This window comes from Heterodontus francisci, chromosome 13 (assembly GCF_036365525.1).
Source record: "Heterodontus francisci isolate sHetFra1 chromosome 13, sHetFra1.hap1, whole genome shotgun sequence".
Lineage (NCBI taxonomy): Eukaryota > Metazoa > Chordata > Chondrichthyes > Heterodontiformes > Heterodontidae > Heterodontus > Heterodontus francisci.
The window spans coordinates 27,410,857-27,430,717 of NC_090383.1; the positions used below are offsets into that span (position 1 = coordinate 27,410,857).

At 46.7% G+C, this 19,861-nt stretch overlaps 1 protein-coding gene and 1 non-coding gene across 7 annotated transcripts in view; both read right to left on the minus strand.

Moving 5' to 3' along the window:
• Positions 1 to 19,861, minus strand: part of dzank1 (double zinc ribbon and ankyrin repeat domains 1) — a 140,981-nt gene that overhangs the window by 117,559 nt on the left and 3,561 nt on the right. For 3 of the 6 annotated variants that reach the window (XM_068044592.1, XM_068044591.1, XM_068044586.1), the window contains exons 1-3: positions 7,444 to 7,528; positions 6,886 to 7,013; positions 1,006 to 1,159 (exon numbers count right to left, since the gene is read on the minus strand). In XM_068044592.1, coding sequence (XP_067900693.1) covers positions 1,006 to 1,159; positions 6,886 to 6,994 — 263 coding nt within the window. In that variant the 5' untranslated portion in view covers positions 6,995 to 7,013; positions 7,444 to 7,528. Of the gene's footprint in view, positions 1 to 1,005; positions 1,160 to 6,885; positions 7,014 to 7,443; positions 7,529 to 7,760; positions 7,811 to 19,861 lie in introns of those variants that run through there. The other 3 variants (XM_068044588.1, XM_068044587.1, XM_068044589.1) reach the window with 3 other exon arrangements.
• Positions 15,566 to 15,751, minus strand: LOC137376821 (U2 spliceosomal RNA). Its single transcript, XR_010976315.1, has one exon. It is a non-coding gene; the product is annotated as a U2 spliceosomal RNA (small nuclear RNA).

Consider the following 19,861-nt stretch of genomic DNA (forward strand, 5'->3'; position numbering starts at 1 on the left):
TTTGCAGATGACACAAAACTTAGAATAGTAATCAGTGAGGACAGTAGCAGACTTCAGGGGGACATAGACAGACAAGTAAAATGAGCAGACGCATGGCAGATGGAAATTAATGCAGCGATGTGTGAAATAATACATTTTGCTAGGAAGCATGAGAAGAGGCAATATAAACTAAATCATCCAATTTTAACAGGGGTGCAGGACAGAGAGGCCCGGGAGTTTACAAACGCAAATTACTGAACCTGATAGGACAAGTTGAGAAGTGTGTTAAAAGAGCATACGTGATCCTGGACTTTATAAATTGAGGCATAGAGTTCAAATAAAAAGGAAGTTACACTAAAACTTTATAAATCACTGGTTAGGCCTCAGCTGGAGTATTGAATGCAATTGTGCACAGTACATTTTAGGAAGGATGTCAAGGCTTGGAAAACATGCAGAGGAGATTTACTAGAATGGTACTAGAGATGAGTGACTTCAGTTACATTCAGAAATTACATGCAGACTAGAGAAGTTGGGATTATTCTCCTTTGAGAGAGCAGAGATGGATGAAGGGATTTAATAGAGGCATTCAAAATTTTGAAGGGTTTTGATAGATCAGATAGGGAGAAACCGTTTCCACTGGCAAGAGGTCGGTAACCAGAGGAAACAGATTTAAGATAATTGGCAAAAGAATCAAGGAGATCAAGGAGGAATGAAGCAAATTTTTTGTTTTAAACGCAGTGAATTACTTTGATTTGGAGTGCACTGCCTGAAAGGGTGGTGGATGCTGATTCAATAATAATTTTTAAAAGGGAATTGGATATATACTTGAAAAGGGAAAAAAATTACAGGACTATGGGGAAAGAGCAGGGGAGTAGGATTAATTGGATAGCTCTTGCAAAGATATGGTACAGGTATGATGGGCCAAATGGCCTCCTCTGTGCTGTACAATTCTATGATTTGCTTTTTGGTCCAATAAAAACTTCTCTCAAATGGAATTTTTTTCCTACAGACTTTTTGGAGGTTTACCTAGAAACAGCCAAAGCTTTAACGGTTCCTTTGCCTGCCTGCAATGTGAATGGTTTCCTGTACTTTAGGGTGGAGGTCTCCCCATAACTTGGTTTCTTCAAGAGCTGAGGTCTGCTGCCATTTACTGTGTAGTATATATCCACATCACAGGTATCTGTTAAATAAAAATGATAAAATAAAAATGTCATTAGGGAGCTTGCTTTTGTTAAAAATTTATCCCCGCAAGATTCCTTGCCTCCAATCAACCTCCACTTATGTGGAGACCAGAGAAGCAGTGATTGCTCACCTTAGGGCAGAGGAGGTTCAGGGGGGAATTTAATCGTAGTGTTCAAAATTTGAAGAGTTTTGATATGGTAAATAAGGAGAAACTATTTCCACTGGCAAAAGTGCCAGTAGACAGAGGGCAAAGATTTAAGAAAATTGACAAACAAACGAAAGGTGAAATGAGGAGAATTTTTTTTAACGCAGTGAGTTATTATAATCTGGACTCCACCACCTGAAAAGGTGGCAGAAGCAGATTCAATATTAACTTTCAAAAGGGAATTAGATAAATTCTCTAAAGGGAGAACACTGCAGAGTTATGTTGAAAGATCAGGTGGTGTGGGACGAGTTGGATAGCTCTTTCAAAAAGCCAGCACAAGCTTGATGGGCCGAATGGCTTCCATCTGTGTTGTAAGATTCTATAATTAGCTGGAAGGGCAAGGCATCTCTCGGAGTACAAACAAGTGGAGGGCTTGTCACAACGGAAAAAATTCCCCTTTAACAATGGTGGAGTGCTAGACCTGTTACAACAATAACTGCATCATCACAGTAGGTATGGATAACATGGTATAAAGTCTCGACAGTCGTGCTGGTTTACCTTTCCTTGCAGGTGTTTATTTCACGGAATGAAAGCTGCTCACACTGATCTATTTGGAGTAATTCAACCTGCTGTTTCCTGAATATAAAGTAGCATTTAAATGTATCTATACTGGCTGAAATTCAATAATGTTTGGGGATGGGGTGCCGATCAAGCAAGCAACTTTGTCTTGGATGGTGTCGAGCTTCCTGAGTGTTGGAGTTGCACTCATCCAAGCAAGTGGAGAGTATTCCATCACACTCCTGACCTATGATTTGTAGATAGTCAACAGGCTTTGGGCTTTGGTGAGTTACTCACCACAGAGTTCCCAGTTCTTGCAGCCACAGTATTTATATGGCTGGTCCAGTTAAGTTTCTGGTCAATGGTGACCCCCAAGCTGTTGATGGTAGAGGATTCAGTGATGGTAATGCCATTGAATGTCAAAAGGAGATGGTCAGATTCGCTCTTGTTGGAGATGGTCATCGCCTGGCACTTTTGTGGCACAAATGTTACTTGCCACTTATCAGCCCAAGCCTGAATGTTTTCCAGGTCTTACTGCATGTGGGCTTAGACTGCTTCAGTATGAGGAATCACGAATGCTTCTGAACACTGTGCAATCATCAGCGAGCATCCTCATTTCTGACCTTATGGTGGAGGGATGATCATTGATGAAACAGCTAAGGATGGTTGGGCCTTAGGACACTACCCTGAGGAACTCTTGCAGCCATGTCCTGGGGCTTAGATGTTTGGCCTCCAACAACCATCTTCCTTTGTGCTCGGTATGACTCCAGCCAGTGGAGAGTTTTCCCCGATTCCCATTGACTTCAATATTGCTAGGGCTCCTTGATGCCGCACTTGGTCAAAAGCTGCCTTGATGTTAAAGGCAGTCACTCTAACCTCATCTCTGAAATTCAGCTCTTTTGTCCATGTTTGGACAAAGGCTATAATGAGGTCTGGAGCAAAGGGGCTTGGCGAAACCTGAGCATTGGTGAGTAGGTTATTGCTCTGCACGTGCCCCTTGATAGCACTATTGATGACATCTTCCATCTCTTTGCTGATGATTAAAAGGGTGGTAATTGGCCGGATTGGATTTGTCCTGCTTTTTGTGGACAGGAAATACCTGGACAATATTCCACGTTGTCAGGTAGATGCCAATGTTGTAGCTGTACTGGGACAACTTGGTAGGGGCACGGCTAGTTCTGGAGCATGTCTCCAGTACTACTACCAGGATGTTGTCAGGGCCCATAGCCTTTGCTGTATCCAGTGCCTTCAGCAGTTTCTTAATATCACGTAGAGTAAATCAAATTGGCTGAAGACTAGCAATTGTGATGCTGGGGACCTCAGGAGGAGGCAGAGATAGATCATCCACTTGGCATTACTGGCTGAACTCTGGTTCAGTCTTGTCCGTTGCACTCACGTGCTGAGCTCCTCCATCATTGAGGATAGGGATGTTCATGGAGCCGCCTCCTCCTCCTGTTAGTTGCTTAATTGTCCACCACTATTCACGACTGGATGTGGCAGGATTGTAGAGCTTTGAACTGTCGGTTGTAGAATCACTTAGTTTTGTCTATCACATGCTGTTTCTGCTGTCTGGCATGCATGTGGTCCTACGTTGTAGCTTCACCAGGTTGGCACCTCATTTTTAGGTATGCCTGGTGCTGCTCCTGGTGTGCTCATCCTGCACTCTTCAATGAAGCAGGATTGGTCCCCTGGCTTGATGGTAATGGTCAAGTGAGGGATATGCCGGGACATGAGGTTACAGATTGTGGTTGAGTACCATTCTGCTGGTGCTGATTGCCCACAGCACCTCATGTATGCCCAGTTTTGAGCTGCTAGATCTGTTCTGAATTTATGTCATTTAACATGGTGGTAGTGCCACACACACACACACACGTTAAAAGTTGCAAGTGGCAACCAAACTGATACACTTTCCTCTGATTCAGTTCTGGTTTGTGTTTTGGTTCCTACGCCAGTGTTGGTATATATTTGCTAGGGCAGAAAGTATTTCAAACATAAAAGACATATGTACAGCATCTTTCACAATCTCAAAACTTCCCAAAGCACTTTACAGTAAATTAAATACTTTTTGAAGTATAGTCACTGCTGTAATGTAGGAAACAGGCAGTTAATTTACACAAAGATCCCACAAACAGCAGTACGACAACAATGAGATCATTTGCGTTTTCTTAAGTGTTGGTTAAGCGATAACTCCCCTGCTCTTCTTCAAAACAGTGGCATGGGATCTTTTACATCCCAAGAGGGTAGAAGGGGCCTTTGTTTAACATCTCATCTGAAAGATGGAACCTCCAGCAGCGCAGCACTGAAATGTCAGCCTAGATTTTCTGCTGACACTCTAGTGCGGTACCCCATTCCAGGAACTTGAATCTACAAACCTGTGACTCAGAGGTGAGTGTGCTACCACTGAGCCAATAGTTGACACCTTGTTTAATCCATTTCCATATTTACATTCTCTGGGCAGCTACTAAATGTCAGTAGTAGAACATGTGTGAACGTGCAAGATGGAAATCACACTGTTGACTTGCAGACAGTGCAACTATCACCAACTATTAATCTTTGTCACCAACAGTGGTTTTCATTTCGAAATGGGATGAGACAACAACTTACATTTATATTGGACAAGCATGGTCTAATGAAGAGCCAACACAGATTTGTTAAAGACAAATCGTGTTTGACTAACTTGCTTGAATTTTTTGATGAAGTAACAGAGATGGCAGTGCAGTTGGTATTTGATGAAGTACCACACAAGGCTTGTTAGTAAAATAGAAGCCCGTGGAGTAAAGGGCAGTAGTAGCATAGATACGGAATTAGCTAAGGAATAGGAAATACAGTTTTGGTGAATGGCTGTTTTGCGGACTGGAGGGGGATATACAGTGAAGTTCCCAAAGGGTAAGTACTAGGACCACTGCTGTTTGTGATATACGTTAATGGCTTAGACCTGGGGGTATAGGGCACAATATTGAAATCTGCAGGGGACACAAAACTGAGAAGTGTAGTAAAACAGCGAGGACATAGACAGGTGGAATGGGCAGATGCATGACAGAAGTTCAATGTGGAAAAAAGTACGAAGAGATACATTTTGGAGGGAAAAAATGAAAAGGTTCGCAGAATCACAGAATTGTTAGAGCGCAGGAGGCCATTCAGCCCATCCTGTCCGTGCGAGCTCTCCGAAAGAGCAATTTACCTAATGCCACTCCCCCACCTTCTTCCCGTAGCTCTGCTTTTTCTTCCTTTTCAGATAAAAATCCAATTCCCTCTTGAATGCCAGGATTGACCCTGCCTCCACCACACTCTCAGGTCGAGCATTCCAGATCCGAACCACTCGCTGCATAAAAACGTTTGTCCTCACGTCGCTATTGCTTCTTTTGCTAATTACCTTAAGTCTGTGCTCTCTTGTTCTCGATCCTTCCACAAATGCGAACAGTTTCTCCCTAACTACCCTGTCATGATTTTAAACAGCTCTTTCAAATCTCCTCTCAACCTTCTCTTCTCTGAGGAAAACAGTCCCAACTTCTCCAATCTATCTACATAACTGAAGGTATGCGGATACCCTCATTATTGATCACTTCAGCGCCACTAGCAGCCACTGCTTTATGATTCCATTTCCCAGGATGGCCAGCAATTTCTCCTCCACGAGTGAGGAGAGGCAATGCATACTAAATGTTACAACTTTAAAAGGGGTGCAAGAAGACTGTGGGTGCTTCTGCATAAAATCTTTGAAGGTGGCAGGATAGTATAAAAAAGCAATTCATAAAGCATGTGGGTTCCTCGGCTTTATAAATAAACACAAAGGACCCGATTTAACTCTGTGCAAGTGGGTGGGTTTTGAATGAGTTAAAATCTCACTCAAAGTACAAAAGCCAAAAAGTTTGCTAACTCTATATAAAACACTAGTTCACCCCCAGCTGGAGTATTGTGTCCAATTCTGGGCACCACATTTTAGGGAGGAAGTGAAGAGTTTGGAGAGGGTACAGAAAAGATTTACTAGAATAGGTGCAAGGATGAAAGATTACAGGGTTGAACTTAATTGAGCCACCAGGCCAAAAAGGTGAGGGGAACCCTGCCATGGCCCTTTAGAGTCCCCCTTCCCCAACCTGGTGCAATTCAGCAGTGCTTGGCCAATTAACTCCCTTTAAAGACAGGGATCCCACCTCCAAGAGCTGCTGGCCAATCAGAGGGCCGGCACTCATTAGTATCGGGGGCAGTGGTCACAGCCAGCACTGCACCAGGCCTGGGATGAGGCCCAGCGCTGGAACCCCAGACCCAAAGGTAAGTGAGGTGGGGTTGCCGAGGCCATTCTGGCAGACCCCGGTAAGTTGTGGGGGGACGGAGGGCATGGTTAAGACTGGGTGTCCTCCGTGGGTCAGAAGTGACAGGAGATAAACCTTTTTTTACTCAAGAAGTGGTTAAGATTTGGAATGCACTGTCTGATAGGGTGGCAGATACAGATATAACAGTCTTCCAAGGTAATTGAAGGAGAAAAGATTGCTAAAATATGGGGAAAGAGGAAGAGAGTGGGATTAACTGGATTCCTCTTTGAAAGAGCCGGCACAGGATTTATGGGCTGAATGGCTTACTTCTACAATGTAATATTCTATGCCTTTAATGTAACATATCCGAAGGCAATCAACAGAAGCGTAATCAGGCAAAACCTGACACCGAGCCAAAGAAGATGTTAAGACCAGTGACCAAAAGCTGGGTCAAATCGGTGGGTTTTGAAGAAGGTCTTAAAGAGAGCAGCAGAGAGGTTAGGGAGAGAATTCCAGAGCTTAGGACCTAGAGAGGTAAGGCATAGCCATCAACGGTGGAGCAATGAAAACTGGGGATGTGCAAGAGGCTAGAATTGGTGGAGTGAAGAGATCTGAGGGTTGTAGGGCTGGAGAAAGTTACAGAGATTGACTCAAGTAGTGCCTCTGGAGGCATGTATGTTCCCTTGGTTATAATACTGACGTTCCCTCCAACATTCACAATTTTAAGAGTCCCTTTCACACCCACTATAGTCAAGCAACCAGCCTTTTTCTTACCAGACTTGATTCCAATAAGAGTGTTAGTATCAATTTCATTCTTGGGTTTGCCAGGGAGGGGGACCCTCAATGGGATGATTTGTGGGACTGCAATAGATCCTGCCGTCATTCCTCCAGAGGGGAGTCACCTACAGAGAAACCAGAGACACCATTTGACAGGAAAGTGACCCTACTGTACAAGAGTCAATGCCGCCACCACCACAGTTACTTCCAGTCAGTTAGCCAAGTTGAAGAGACATAGCTTGAGGAAAGGACTAGGCTATGCAGGAAGCTGTTAATAGTAATGCTAGAGTCTCACAAACCCTGAAACTCAAATAATTATGTTTATTAACAATAAACCCCAAATTGTAAATAACACCAATAAATTACGTTCAGTAGCGTTATTAATAACCATTTACTTCAATTATTAATAATGCAACTTTATAACTATCACAATAATTATAAACTTATTGGTTATTCATAACCTTAATAATTAACACCAGTGAGTAACTACACTTTCCTGTGTAATCTGATTAATTGATTATATCGTTGACACTTCATAATAATAACACGACCTACCAACCCCAGCTACTTTCAGGACGGTTTATGGCCGCCGCTCTGCCTCGGCCGCTTTGCACAAACACCAGCTTCACTTCACGACCAGCGACAACTGCACAACCCGGCTGCGGCTCCTCCGATTGGCCGGCCGTTGTAGCATAGCGACCGCTGACACCAATCAAAACAACGTTTACGGATACTTTAGCAACGGCGCGCCTAGAAACAACGCCTGCGCAGTTGGCCTGTTTGACCAAGGAGTGTGGCGAGACGCTCCAGCAGTCGATAGGTGGAAAGTGTGGTCAGGGAAAGGGAGGGAGACATGAGGGCCCCAAACTCACCTGATTGGTGACCTGATTGGCTTATGTAACGTGATTGGATCCTTCCATCAATGAAAGATGATGGACACGCAGCAAACAATCCATTTAGGTGGGGTATTTTCTCTTGGTGCACCTTTGTTGATGGCTGTGAAGAGGGAGGTTCTGCCACAAGTACTGACTGTGAAGCTGCCAAGTGATGCTATGAGTTGTTGTTTTTGATGTTGGTGCCTGTTGCCAAGCTGCTGTAGCAACTGGTCATTGTGGTAATGCACGCCAGTCCACAGGATGTTTCACCATCTCCCTCTTTCGCCACCTAGTGACTCCCAAGTGCAATAGTTGACATTTAGGGTCCATATCACACTTGCAAGCATCCTTGAGGCGGAGCTTTGGACGCCCACTGGTCGTCTGGCCCGGCTACCTCACCATACAGCAGGTCCTTGGGTATGCGATCATCTTCCATCCTGCGGATGTGTGTCCGATCCACTAAAGCTGCCTCTGTTTGATTAGTGCCAACACACTTGGGAGTTCTGCCATTAAGAGGACTGCCATATTTGTGATTTTGTCCTCCCAGGATATACCCATAATTCACCATAGACAGTGAAGATGGAAATTATTAAGCTTCTTTTCCTGGTAGCTGTAAGTCATCCATGTATCACAGCCATACAGAAAGGTGCTGAGAACACAGGCCTTATGAACCATAACAAAAACAAGAAATGCTGGATTCACTCAGCAGGTCTGGCAGCATCTGTGGAAAGAGAAGCAGAGTTAACGTTTCGGGTCAGTGACCCTTCTTCGGAACCCTTATGAACCATCAGCTTGGTCCTAAGGGTCAGCTTGGTGTTATCCCATGCATGTTTTGCAAGTCGGCCAAAGGTGGTAGCTGCTTTCCCTATGCATGTATTGAGCTCTGCATCAAGAGACAGATTTTCTGTCACTGTGGACCCAAGGTAGCAGAATTTCCTAACCACTTCCAGTGGGGTTTTATTTACTGAGATCAGGGGCAAAGATGCAACACCTTGTCCCATGACCATCGTTTTCTTGACGCTTATAATCAAGGAGAACAAGTTACAGGCATGGGAGAAGCAAGGTTTACATTTGATTCTACCCCATCAGTTCGTCCCCAAACTTAGGCCACATGATATCACTGCCTGAGATTCAGATCTGGCCTGTATTCCACACCAGACAATGTAATGAAGCACAGGATCCCACCCTCAAAATTCCCATTAACAGTGTGCAATTTAATGCACCAGCAGAGAGGGCACTTCTGATTATTGGATTATTTTCTTTTCTTGAACCTCCTCTCATGAAGGTGCTGACGCTTGCTAGGGGTATAGATGGCAGCCGCTCTCCAGTACTTCAAACGGGTGGTGGTCGTTCCTCACATCAGCCTCGTGAGTGATGCCAGGTAAATCAGCTAAGAAGGTATAGCTGAGGCCACTCATTTCCTTCCCTGATGTTCATAGGCAAGCTTTCCAGCAGTAGTCAGTGCATGAGAGTCAGGTGCAGGGATTCTTTTTGCTGTTTCCTTTCACTCGTACAAAAGATTTGTATCCATCTAACACTTTTCACATCACCAGGACATCCCAACTTCACAGCCAGTTAATTACCTTTCAGTGTTGTCACTGCTGTTACGTAGACAAATGTGGCAGCAAATTAGTGCACAGCAAAGTCCTAAACACAACTGAGATAACTGACCAGTAATTTTTTTTGGTAGTGTGATGGAAAACCCACATGCCAAATGGAAAAATATTAATTTTGTGGTAAGTATCTTTGCCTGAGACTTTTACTGGACTTTATTACAAACCCCTAATCCTGTACCAGTGTTTGGAGGACCCTCCAGCAGAGGGCTGGTGAATTGTGAGGGACCCCTGCCGAGAACAAAAGGGGACAAACAGGCACAGGTGTGGTAAAGAGTTAGGGAGGAAGAGAACGAATGAGGACGGATTAAAAGAGGTCCGGGAGGAGTCCAAAATGAAAACCCCTACTGTCCAGTCAGCCAACCCTGAAACATTGGGAAAATTAGACGCCACATCCTCCTACGTAAATGCAGACTAAAGGAGCACACTACTAGGGCTGCTAACAGCATTTGCAGAAACCTGCAGGGACAAAGAAAGTCCCCAAGAGGGCAGAGAGAGAGAGAGAGAGAGAGACAGTGAGGGCGATGCCTCACCTAGGCGAAGTGCCACAGTGGAGCGTAGTGGAATCTGGACAAATACCTGTGAGCAGGAATGTCCCAGAGGACATAAGGGAGATTAACAAAAAATCCCACCCCACAGTCAGGAGAAAAGGGAAACAACAATGCCCTGAGGTGAGCAGCACTTGCAGGACTCACCAGAACACTGAAAGTGAGGTCAGAGTAGATCCGCCCACTGCAGACTCCCATGATCAAAGCTCAAGCCCAGAGCTAATTCAATCCAACAATCTCCCTGCAGACCCCAACAAGAACAAAGGCCCAGAGGAAATATCAGACACCTCACAGGGGCTTAAAACCAATTTCTTATGCACTACTACCATGGGGACAGAAATTAACAAGGTACTGGAACCCAAAGAGTTAGAACCACATGATGCAGAAACAGCAGCGAAGGGGTTTAATGCTTGTGCACAGAGAAGAACTTACCCTAGTCAATTAATAGAAATGTGCAAACAACAAGCCTCCCCAACAACCACATGTGTACTAAGATTTTTTTATTTTTTATTTCCAAAATATACTTTATTCATAAAAATCTGTAAAAATTACATTTCCAAACAGTTTCAAACAGCACCAAAAAATACAAACATTGCAAGGGAGATCAGTTTCCTTCAATACTATCATGAGTTTCTTCCCAACCCTTCCATTTCACATTTGTCATGCCAATTACAGTTTTACATTTACAGCAAATGAAAATATTCACGATACAGTTCGAGGGGTTTCCCATGGGTCCAGCCCCTCAGTTCAGCTTGGTGGGGGGACCTTACACAGTGGTCTTTCCCCATTGAGCCGTTGCTGCGGCTGCCCCGAGCTTTAGTGCGTCCCTCACACGTAGTCCTGGACCTTGGAATGTGCCAGTCTGCAACATTCGGTGGTGGACAACTCTTTGCGCTGGAAGACCAGCAAATCTCGGGCAGACCAAAGGGCGTCTTTCACCGAATTGATAGTCCTCCAGCAGTTTGTCTCGGTGTGCGTCCCTGGGAATAGCCCGTAGAGCAAAGACTCCTGTGTTACAGAGCTGCTTGGGATGAACCTCGACAAAAACCACTGCATTTCTTTCCACACCTGCTTTGCAAAGACACATTCCATGAGTAGGTGGGCAGCCATCTCTTCTCCACCACAGCCACTGCGGGGGCATTGCGTGGAGGGGGCAAAACATCGGGCGTGCATGAAGGATCTGACGGGGAGGGCCCTTCTCACCACCAGCCAAGCTACATCTTGGTGCTTGTTTGAAAGTTCTGGTGATGAGGCATTCCGCCAAATGACTTTGACGGTCTGCTCGGGGAACCATCCAACAGGATCTCCCATCTCCTTTTCCCGTAGGGCCTTGAGGACATTCCGTGCAGACCACTGCCTGATGGATCGGTGGTCAAAGGTGTTTTCCCGCAGAAACTGCTCCACGAAGGATAGGTGGTACGGCACGGTCCAACTGCATGGAGCGTTCCGCGGCAATGTGACCAGACCCATCCTTCGCAACACCGGGGACAGATAGAACTTCAGCACGTAGTGACACTTGGAGTTTGCGTACTGGAGGTCTATACACAGCTTGATGCAGCCGCACACGAAGGTGGTCATCAGGATGAGGGCCACGTTGGGTGCATTTTTCCCGCCCCTATCCAGAGATTTGAACATCGTGTCCCTCCGGACCCGATCCATTTTAGATCCCCAAATGAAGCGGAAAATGGCTCGGGTGACCGCCACAGCGCAGGAGTGGGGTATGGGCCAGACCTGCGCCACGTACAGCAACAAAGTGAGCGCCTCGCACCTGATGACCAGGTTCTTACCCACAATGGAGATAGATCGCTGCCCCCACATGCCCAACTTTTGTTGTACCTTGGCTACTCGCTCCTCCCAGGTTTTGGTGCACGCCCCGGCCCTTCCGAACCATATCCCCAGCACCTTCAGGTAGTCTGACCTGACGGTGAAGGGGACAAAGGATCGGTCAGCCCAGTTCCCAAAGAACGTGGCCTCGCTCTTGCCGTGGTTAACTTTGGCTCCCGAGGCCAGTTCGAACCGGTCGCAGATGTTCATCAGTCTGCGCACAGACAGCAGATCCGAACAGAAGACGGCGACGTCATCCATGTACAGGGAGGTTTTAACCTGAGTGCCTCCACTGCCTGGGATTGTCACCCCTCTTATGCTCGCATCCTTCCTAATAGACTCAGCAAAGGGTTCAATACAGCAAACAAACAAGACCGGGGAGAGAGGACAGCCCTGTCTGACTCCAGATTAGATCGGGAAACTTTCCGATTCCCACCCGTTGATTGAGACTGCGCTACTGATGTTTGTGTAGAGCAGTTTGATCCAATTGCAGATTCCCTCCCCAAACCCCATTTTGGAAAGCACGTCCATCATGTAGGTGTGTGATATCCTGTCAAAAGCCTTCTCCTGGTCCAGGCTGATGAGGCAGGTGTCCACCCTCCTATCCCGCACGTAGGCGATCGTATCCCTGAGTAGCGCGAGACTATCAGAGATCTTCCTGCCGGGTACAGTGCAGGTCTGATCGGGGTGGATCACCAACTCCAGAGCAGACTTGACTCGACTGGCTATGACTTTGGACAGAATCCTGTAGTCAACATTAAGCAGTGAGATGGGCCGCCAATTTCTGATTTCTGCCCTCTCCCCCTTCCGCTTGTAAATGAGGGTGATGATGCCTTTCCTCATGGATTCTGACATGCTGCCGGCCAGGAGCATACTCTCGTATACTTCCAGCAGGTCCGGGCCGACCCAGTCCCACAGGGCCGAGTACAACTCGACCGGTAAGCCATCGCTTCCGGGAGTTTTACTCCTCTCGAAGGACTTGACTGCCTTTGTCAGCTCGTCCAGAGTTAGCGGCTTGTCCAGTCTCTCCCTCCTGCTGTCATCTAAGACCTCTGTGATAGATGACAGGAAGGACTGGGAGGTTCTGCTGTCTGTGGGCTTCGCGTCATACAGCCCAGCATAAAAGGATTTGGTGATCCTTAGTATGTCGGACTGCGAAGACGTTACCGAGCCATCTTCTTCCTTCAGGCTGCTGATAACAGAGCTCTCTCTGTGTACCTTTTGGAAGAAGTAACGACAGCACGTCTCATCCTGCTCGATGGAGCGGACTCTGGACCGGAAGATGATCTTGGAGGCCTCCTTGGCAAAGAGCGAGGCCTGCTGGCTCTTCACCTCTTGGAGGTCCTCCTTGACCTCGACCCCCAATGACTGCAACCGGAGCAGATTTTGCATACTTTTCTGGAGTCGTGACATTTCCCTCTGTCTCTCTCTCGCCCTCTGAACACCTTTGTGGATGAAGAACCTCTTGATGTTCTCCTTAATCGCTTCCCACCAGTGAACTGGAGACTCAAAGAGGGGTTTCACGGTCCTCCAACCTTTGTAATCCCTTTTGAGTTCCTCAACGTTCTCTGGGGTCAGCAGTGTAGCATTGAGCTTCCACGTCCCTCTGCCAACCCGCTGGTCATCCTGTAAGTGACAGTCGGCCAGTAAGAGGCAGTGGTCGGAGAACAACACCAGCTTGACGTCGGTGGATCCGACCGTGACAGCACGGGACACAAACAGGAAGTCAATCCTGGAACGGGCAGACCCGTCCGATCTTGACCATATGTATCTGCGCTGCGCTCCGTCTGCAGGTTTGCTGAAGACGTCGTGCAGTTTGGCATCTTTAACGGTTTCCATTAGGAATCTGGACGTAGCGTCCAGTTTGCTGTCGTCACTGCCGGATCGTCCAGCCGCATCGATGATGCAGTTGAAGTCACCGCCTAGGATGACCGGCCTGCACGTCGCCAGCAGCAGTGGGAGCTGCTGGAAGACGGTCAGCCGCTCGCTGCGTTGTACCGGGGCGTACACGTTGATCAACCGGAGCGGAGCGTTGTTGTACATCACGTCTGCTCCGAGGAGGCGACCGCCCACCACCTCCTTAACTTTGGAGATGGTGAAGTTACCTCCCCGCAGCAGAATACCCAGGCCGGAGGAACGGCAATCATTACCCCCCGACCAGATCGATGGCCCGTGGGACCACCATCGCGACCACTGCCTGTAGGTGCTGAGGTGTGGTATTCCACACTCCTGCAGAAACAGTAGGTCGGCTTTGACCTTGGCGAGGTAATCCAAGGTTGAAACACATCGCATAGTGGATTTAATGCTACGCACATTAATGGAAACAATCCTTACACCCATTTTTTAAAATTTGATTGTTGCTTCCCATACCATTTGTCCATGCTAGTCCCAGTCCTTCGGGATGTTCCTGCATACCCATCATGTGCGCAAGCTGTTTCACGTTGGTTGGGCTCAGAAACCCCTCCTGGTTTTTCATGCAGGGTTTGTTCCGCTGGGGTGACATCGGGGGAGTGCTGTAGTCAGCAAGGATTGGGTTGTCCTCTGCTGCTTCCCTCTGTTCCTCCTCGAAAACATCACTGCTCCCGTCCTCCCGGAGCTGAGGTGCGCCAGACGTGTCTTTGCTCTCGGTGTCCCGGAACTGGGATACGCTGGCCATGTCGTTTGGTGTGGCGCTTTGGGGTTGGGGCACGCCAGGCCCATCACAGCTTCCAGTGCCCGGGGGCTGGGATGCTTTATCTTCCATCTCCTTGGAGTTCTGCCGCCTCTTTTGAAGGGGCTGTCGTTCCAGCATTTCCCCGTCCAGTGAAGAGGAGCTGTTGCAGTCTGTTTCAGAAGGTAGCCTCCTCTTGCCACTGGTTTGGGTGGTGGCCTGTTCCGCTTTTGGATGTTTTTTCTTTGTGGTTTTCCTCTGGACCACTTGCCACTGACCTGTTTGTCCATCTGCTGCCTCCTCCTCCATTGATTCTGTGTGGAGGAGGGGTTTCCGGGCGCAGAGTAGGTGCTGGGTCGCTGGTTTCAGCTGCCTCCCCTTCCTTCTCCTTCTCAGGTTGAAGTTCCTCACTGCGGAGAAGGTTGCTTGTCTCCTTTCGAACACAGGACGCCTTCGTCGAACCTTCTCTCGGCCTTTCCTTGGACCTTGCCGCCTGAGCATAACTGAGGCAGCTTTTGGGGCAGATTTTGTAGAGGTGGCCTGCCGCACCGCACAAGTTGCAACACTTAGTCTGCTTACAGTCCTTGGTCTGATGGCCTTCCTCCTTGCAGTTTTTGCAAACAACCGTGCTGCAGTTGGCTGCCACGTGACCAGATTTGCCACAGGTGCGGCAAACTCTGGGCTGCCCAGCGTAGACCAAGAAGCCTCGACTTCCCTCGATAGCGAAGCTGGAGGGAGGGTGGATGATGGCTCTTTTGGCATCGGCCTTCAAGGTCACCTTGACCTGCCGCTTGCTGGTCCAAATCCCAAAGGGGTCCTTGACATCAGTGCTGCTGCCGGCCACCTCGACGTACCTGGCGAGAAAGGTGATTACATCCACCACCGGAACATGGGGGTTGTCGATGTGAATCGTCACCACCCGGTCCCGTTGTGACGGAAGCGTGAAGAGCGGCTCTGCTGTGAGGATTGACAGTGGCGCCTGGTCCCCTTTCTCCTTGAACGCCTTCAGGAACTTGATGCATCCCGCCACGTTCCGGAACATCACGTCGAAGTATCCACTGCTGGGGAAATCCTGCAGGCAGAAGACGTCCGTAGCTTGAAATCCGCAGCAATCGAAGAGGATTTTCTTGATGAAGAAGGTGCGATCGACCGGTGCATCTCCTTCCTTGTCCTTCACGACCACCCGAATGGTGTTGTGCACTCCCTGGCCCGAAGCTTGAAGATTGGTTATAACCATTTTACTCAAAGCCTACCCAGAATCAAAAGGCAATGATCATGGTCTCTTCTCAACCAAGTAAGCACTGATAAGAACAGATACTACACTTGATCTTAGCCAAAAGGCCGAGAAGCAATGGTACTAAGATGCCCATCCCCAGCTTATTACAAGCTGATACTAAAGAAACTTTAAACCCATTGGGCAACACCTCACCATCTCAGACCCACCTCAAGGGAAAAAGGCAGTTTAAAGCAACACTGCTGCAGAGAAAAGACAGGCAGCAACAATTTTCAGATTTCTGAATGGATGAGAGTGAATGAGAGAAATGCATCTGTGTTTTCCTGTGGTTTCTCTTTTTAACTCCTATAATGAAATGCTCCCCATTATCACATTTCATTCGTCGTGGTACGGAGATGTGACGGAAAACCCACATGCCAAATGGAAAAATATTAATTTTGTTGTATGAAACTTTGCCTGAGCCTTTTTACTGGACATTATTACAAATAACTTTTAAAAAGCAGAACAGAACAGCTGAAGATGGCCACGAACAATTTGCACGAGAAGCCAAAGGCCGGCTGGGAGACAGAGGTAATTACCCAGTCTAGCCAGAACAATAGGGGTATTCCCTGGTTCAGTTACCTAGAATAGTTTTTGTCAATAGTGGTGGTCAAAAGCAATCAACACACTTTGACTTTTAAAGAGCACCTCCCCTCACCACCCCCCCCCCCCCCACCACAGCATGTATGTCTGAAGAACTTTGAATTTCAAATAACCTTCCAGAAACTTCTGTTGTCACACAGAGGTAGTCACATGACATACCTGCCTGTGTAACTCTGAGTTTGCGAATTGTGTATCAGAAGGAAAAAAGACAGTAACTGACCGCCAAGGAAGGAAAATTTCTCTCTCCTGTCTCCTTCTCCAGCAAAGTCTTGGGGAGCCTCGGCTGCAGCTAAACCTCAAATCTACAGACCCTCAAAGGCAACAACCAAGAGGATGAATAAAGCTTTTCTTCGGCCTTCCAGAACCAGAGAAGCAAGCCCAAATTGTGTGTGACCCAGCGAGGACTTCAACTAAGGACATTGAAACTTAGTATTTGAATTCCATTTATTGCGGCCTTTACTTCAACCTCCCAACTTTTTTTTTCTCCTCTGTATCTATTTGTGTGTGAGTGTGTGTGTGTGTCTCTTGTATGAATGTGAATGTGTCGCGTATTTTAGTAATTTTAACTGGTTTAGAGTGATAAGGTTAATAATTTACATCTTTCTTGCTTACACTCAAGAAAACCTGTCTGATTGGTTCATTTACAATTATAATTAGGGGAACAGTGAGCAAGTGCTCACTAAAGTGGTAAGCTAAATCACTGTTAAAAGAATAAACCCTGTTGTGGTCAAACCAGAGAGGGTGCAAAAGGGGAGCCTGAGACCCCTGGTCATAACAGTGGTATTTGTTAAGGGGATGAATGTCGACTAGAACACTGGAAAATGCCCAGTGGGTCTTCAAAAAGTGCACAGGCTCTATTACATCTTCCTGAACAGGTAGATAGGGCCTTGGCTAAACTTCATCCAAAATATGGTATTTCCGACAATATAACACACCGTCTACTACAGAGAAGTACAGTTCAGTTGGTAGCAGTCGCTCCTCTGAGTCAGAAAGTTGTGATTCAAGTCCTACTCCAGGCCTTGAGCACAAAAACCACTCTAGGGCAGTACTTCGAGAGCAGTGGAGGCAGGGTCATTGAATATTTTTAAGGCTGAGTTAGATAGATTCTTGATTGACAAGGGAGTCAAAGCATATAGTGGGTAGACAGGAAAGTAGAGCTGAGGCCATAATCAGATCAGCCGTGATATTATCAAATGGCGGAGCATGCTCGAGATTTTTGTAAACACCCGATCAGTGTTTACAAAAATCACAATCAAAATCCATGAATTATGCTTAGAGTAGATAAGGCACCTGGTCTGGATGGCTTGCACCCCAATGTTGCTAAAGGAATTGGGAGTGGAGATAGCTGAAGGGTATGCCATAATCTTCCAGTCTTCCCTGGATATGGGGTAGGTGCTGAGGATTGGAGAGTGGCAAATATGATACCCTTATTCAAGAAAGGATGTAAAGACAATCCTAGCAACTACAGGTCAGTTAGTTTATCAGCAGTGGGTAAGGTTTTAGAAACAATAATCGGGGGAGGAAAAAAATCAACAGACACTTGGAGAGGTATGAGTTATTTAATGAGAGCCAGCACGGATTTGTAACGGAGACCATGCTTGACTAATCTAATTGAGTTTTTTGATGAAGTAATATAGAAGGCTGATGAAGGGAATGCAGTGGATTTTAAGAAATAATTTGATAAGATACTGCATAAATGGCTGTTTAACAAAATTGAGACTCATGGAATAGGAGTGTCTGGTCGAATAAAACATTAGCTTAAGGACAGAAAGCAGCAAGTCATAGTAAATGGTTGCTTTTCAAATTGGAGGATGGTAGACAGTGGTGTTCCCCAAGGGTCAGTGCTGGAACCACTGCTTTTTTTGCTATATATAAATGACTTGGATCTTGGAATACAGAGAGAATTTTGAAATTTGCTGATAACACCAAACTTGGAGGTGTGGCAAACAGTGAGGATGATATGAACCGCCTGCAACAGGACACAGCTAGGATATCATAATGGGCAGACAGCTGGCAGATGGAATTTAACACTGACAAGTGTGAGGTGATGCAGGAATAGGGAGAAGCAATATATGCTTAATGGCACAGTTCTAAAGGGTGTGCAGGAACAGAGGGACCTGGAGGTGCATGTGCATAGATCTTTGAAGGTGGCAGGACATATTGAGAGAGTGGTTAGTAAAGCATATAGGATCTTGAGCTTCATAAACAGAGGCATAGACTACAAAAGCAGGGAAGTTATGCTGAACCTTTATAAAGCTTTGGTTGGCCCCAACTGGAGTATTGCATCAGTTCTGGTCACCACACTTTAGGAAGGACGTGAGGGTCCTTGAGAGGGTGCAGAAGCGATTTACCGGAATGGTTCCGGGGTGAAGGATTTTTGTTATAAGGTTAGGTTGGAAAAGCTATGGTTGTTCTCCTTGGAGCAAAGGAGATTCAGAGGAGATTGAGGTACACAAGATTAAGAGGCTTAGATAAATTAGACAAGGAAAAAGTGTTCCCATTAATGGTACAAGGACTGGGGGACACAAATTGAACGTTTTGGGCAAAAGATGCAGGGGGAAATATGAGGAAGCACTTTTTTACGCAGCAGGTAGTAATGACCTGGAATTCACTGCTCACAAGGGTGGTGGAAGCAGAGTCAAATCAATGACTTCAAAAGAAAATTGGATGGCCACTTGAAGGAAATAGACTTGCAGGGCGATGGGGATCGAGCAGGAGAGTGAAACTGACTGGATAGCTCCATGGACAGCCGGCATTGACTTGATGGGCCAAATGCCCTCCTTCTGTGCCGTAAATGACTATGACTCAAATTCCTCAGGACTCTTCTCTGGGATAAAAAAAGACAAATTCTGTTTTGAAATAGGGAGTCTGTTCACAGAATCATCCAATTGGGTATTGAAGAATTCATCACTCTTTGATTGGCATGGGAACGTGGTGCAATGAGAGGAAGAATTTGTCGAGTGCCCAATTGCAGGAGGGTGAAGGTGGAGCAGATGGAGGAGCTATTGGAGGAGTGCACCAGTAAATGGGGGAATTGGAGAAGTGCACCAGTAAATGGAGGAAATGGAGACTGCTCCAGTAAATGGGTGATTTGGAAGAGTGCACCTGTAAATTAGGGAACTGGAGCAGTGCACCAGAAAATGGGAAAATGGAGGAGTGCAGCAGTAAATTCGGGAATTGGAAGTGCACCAGGAAATTAGGGAATTGGGGAAGTGCACCAGGAAATTAGGGAATTGGAGGAGTGCACAAGTAAATTAGGGTGGTAGTAACAGCCTCAAATGGGGACGGTAGCCTAACCACCCTGTTAACGCCAACAATGCTGCCGTCATTTTGACAGAGTCCTACCTCCGAGTGTCTGAAGCACCTGTGTGATTTAGGCAATAAGCCCATTTTTTTTTGTATTTGTACATGGAATGTGGGCATTGCTGGCTAGGCTAGCATTTGTTGCCCATCTCTAATTGCCCTTGAGAAGGTGGTGGTGAGCCACCTTCTTGAATTGCTGCAGTCCATGTGAGGAAGGTACACCCACGGTGCTGTTGGGAAGGGAATTCCAGGATTGTAACCCGGCGACAATGAAGGAATGGCGA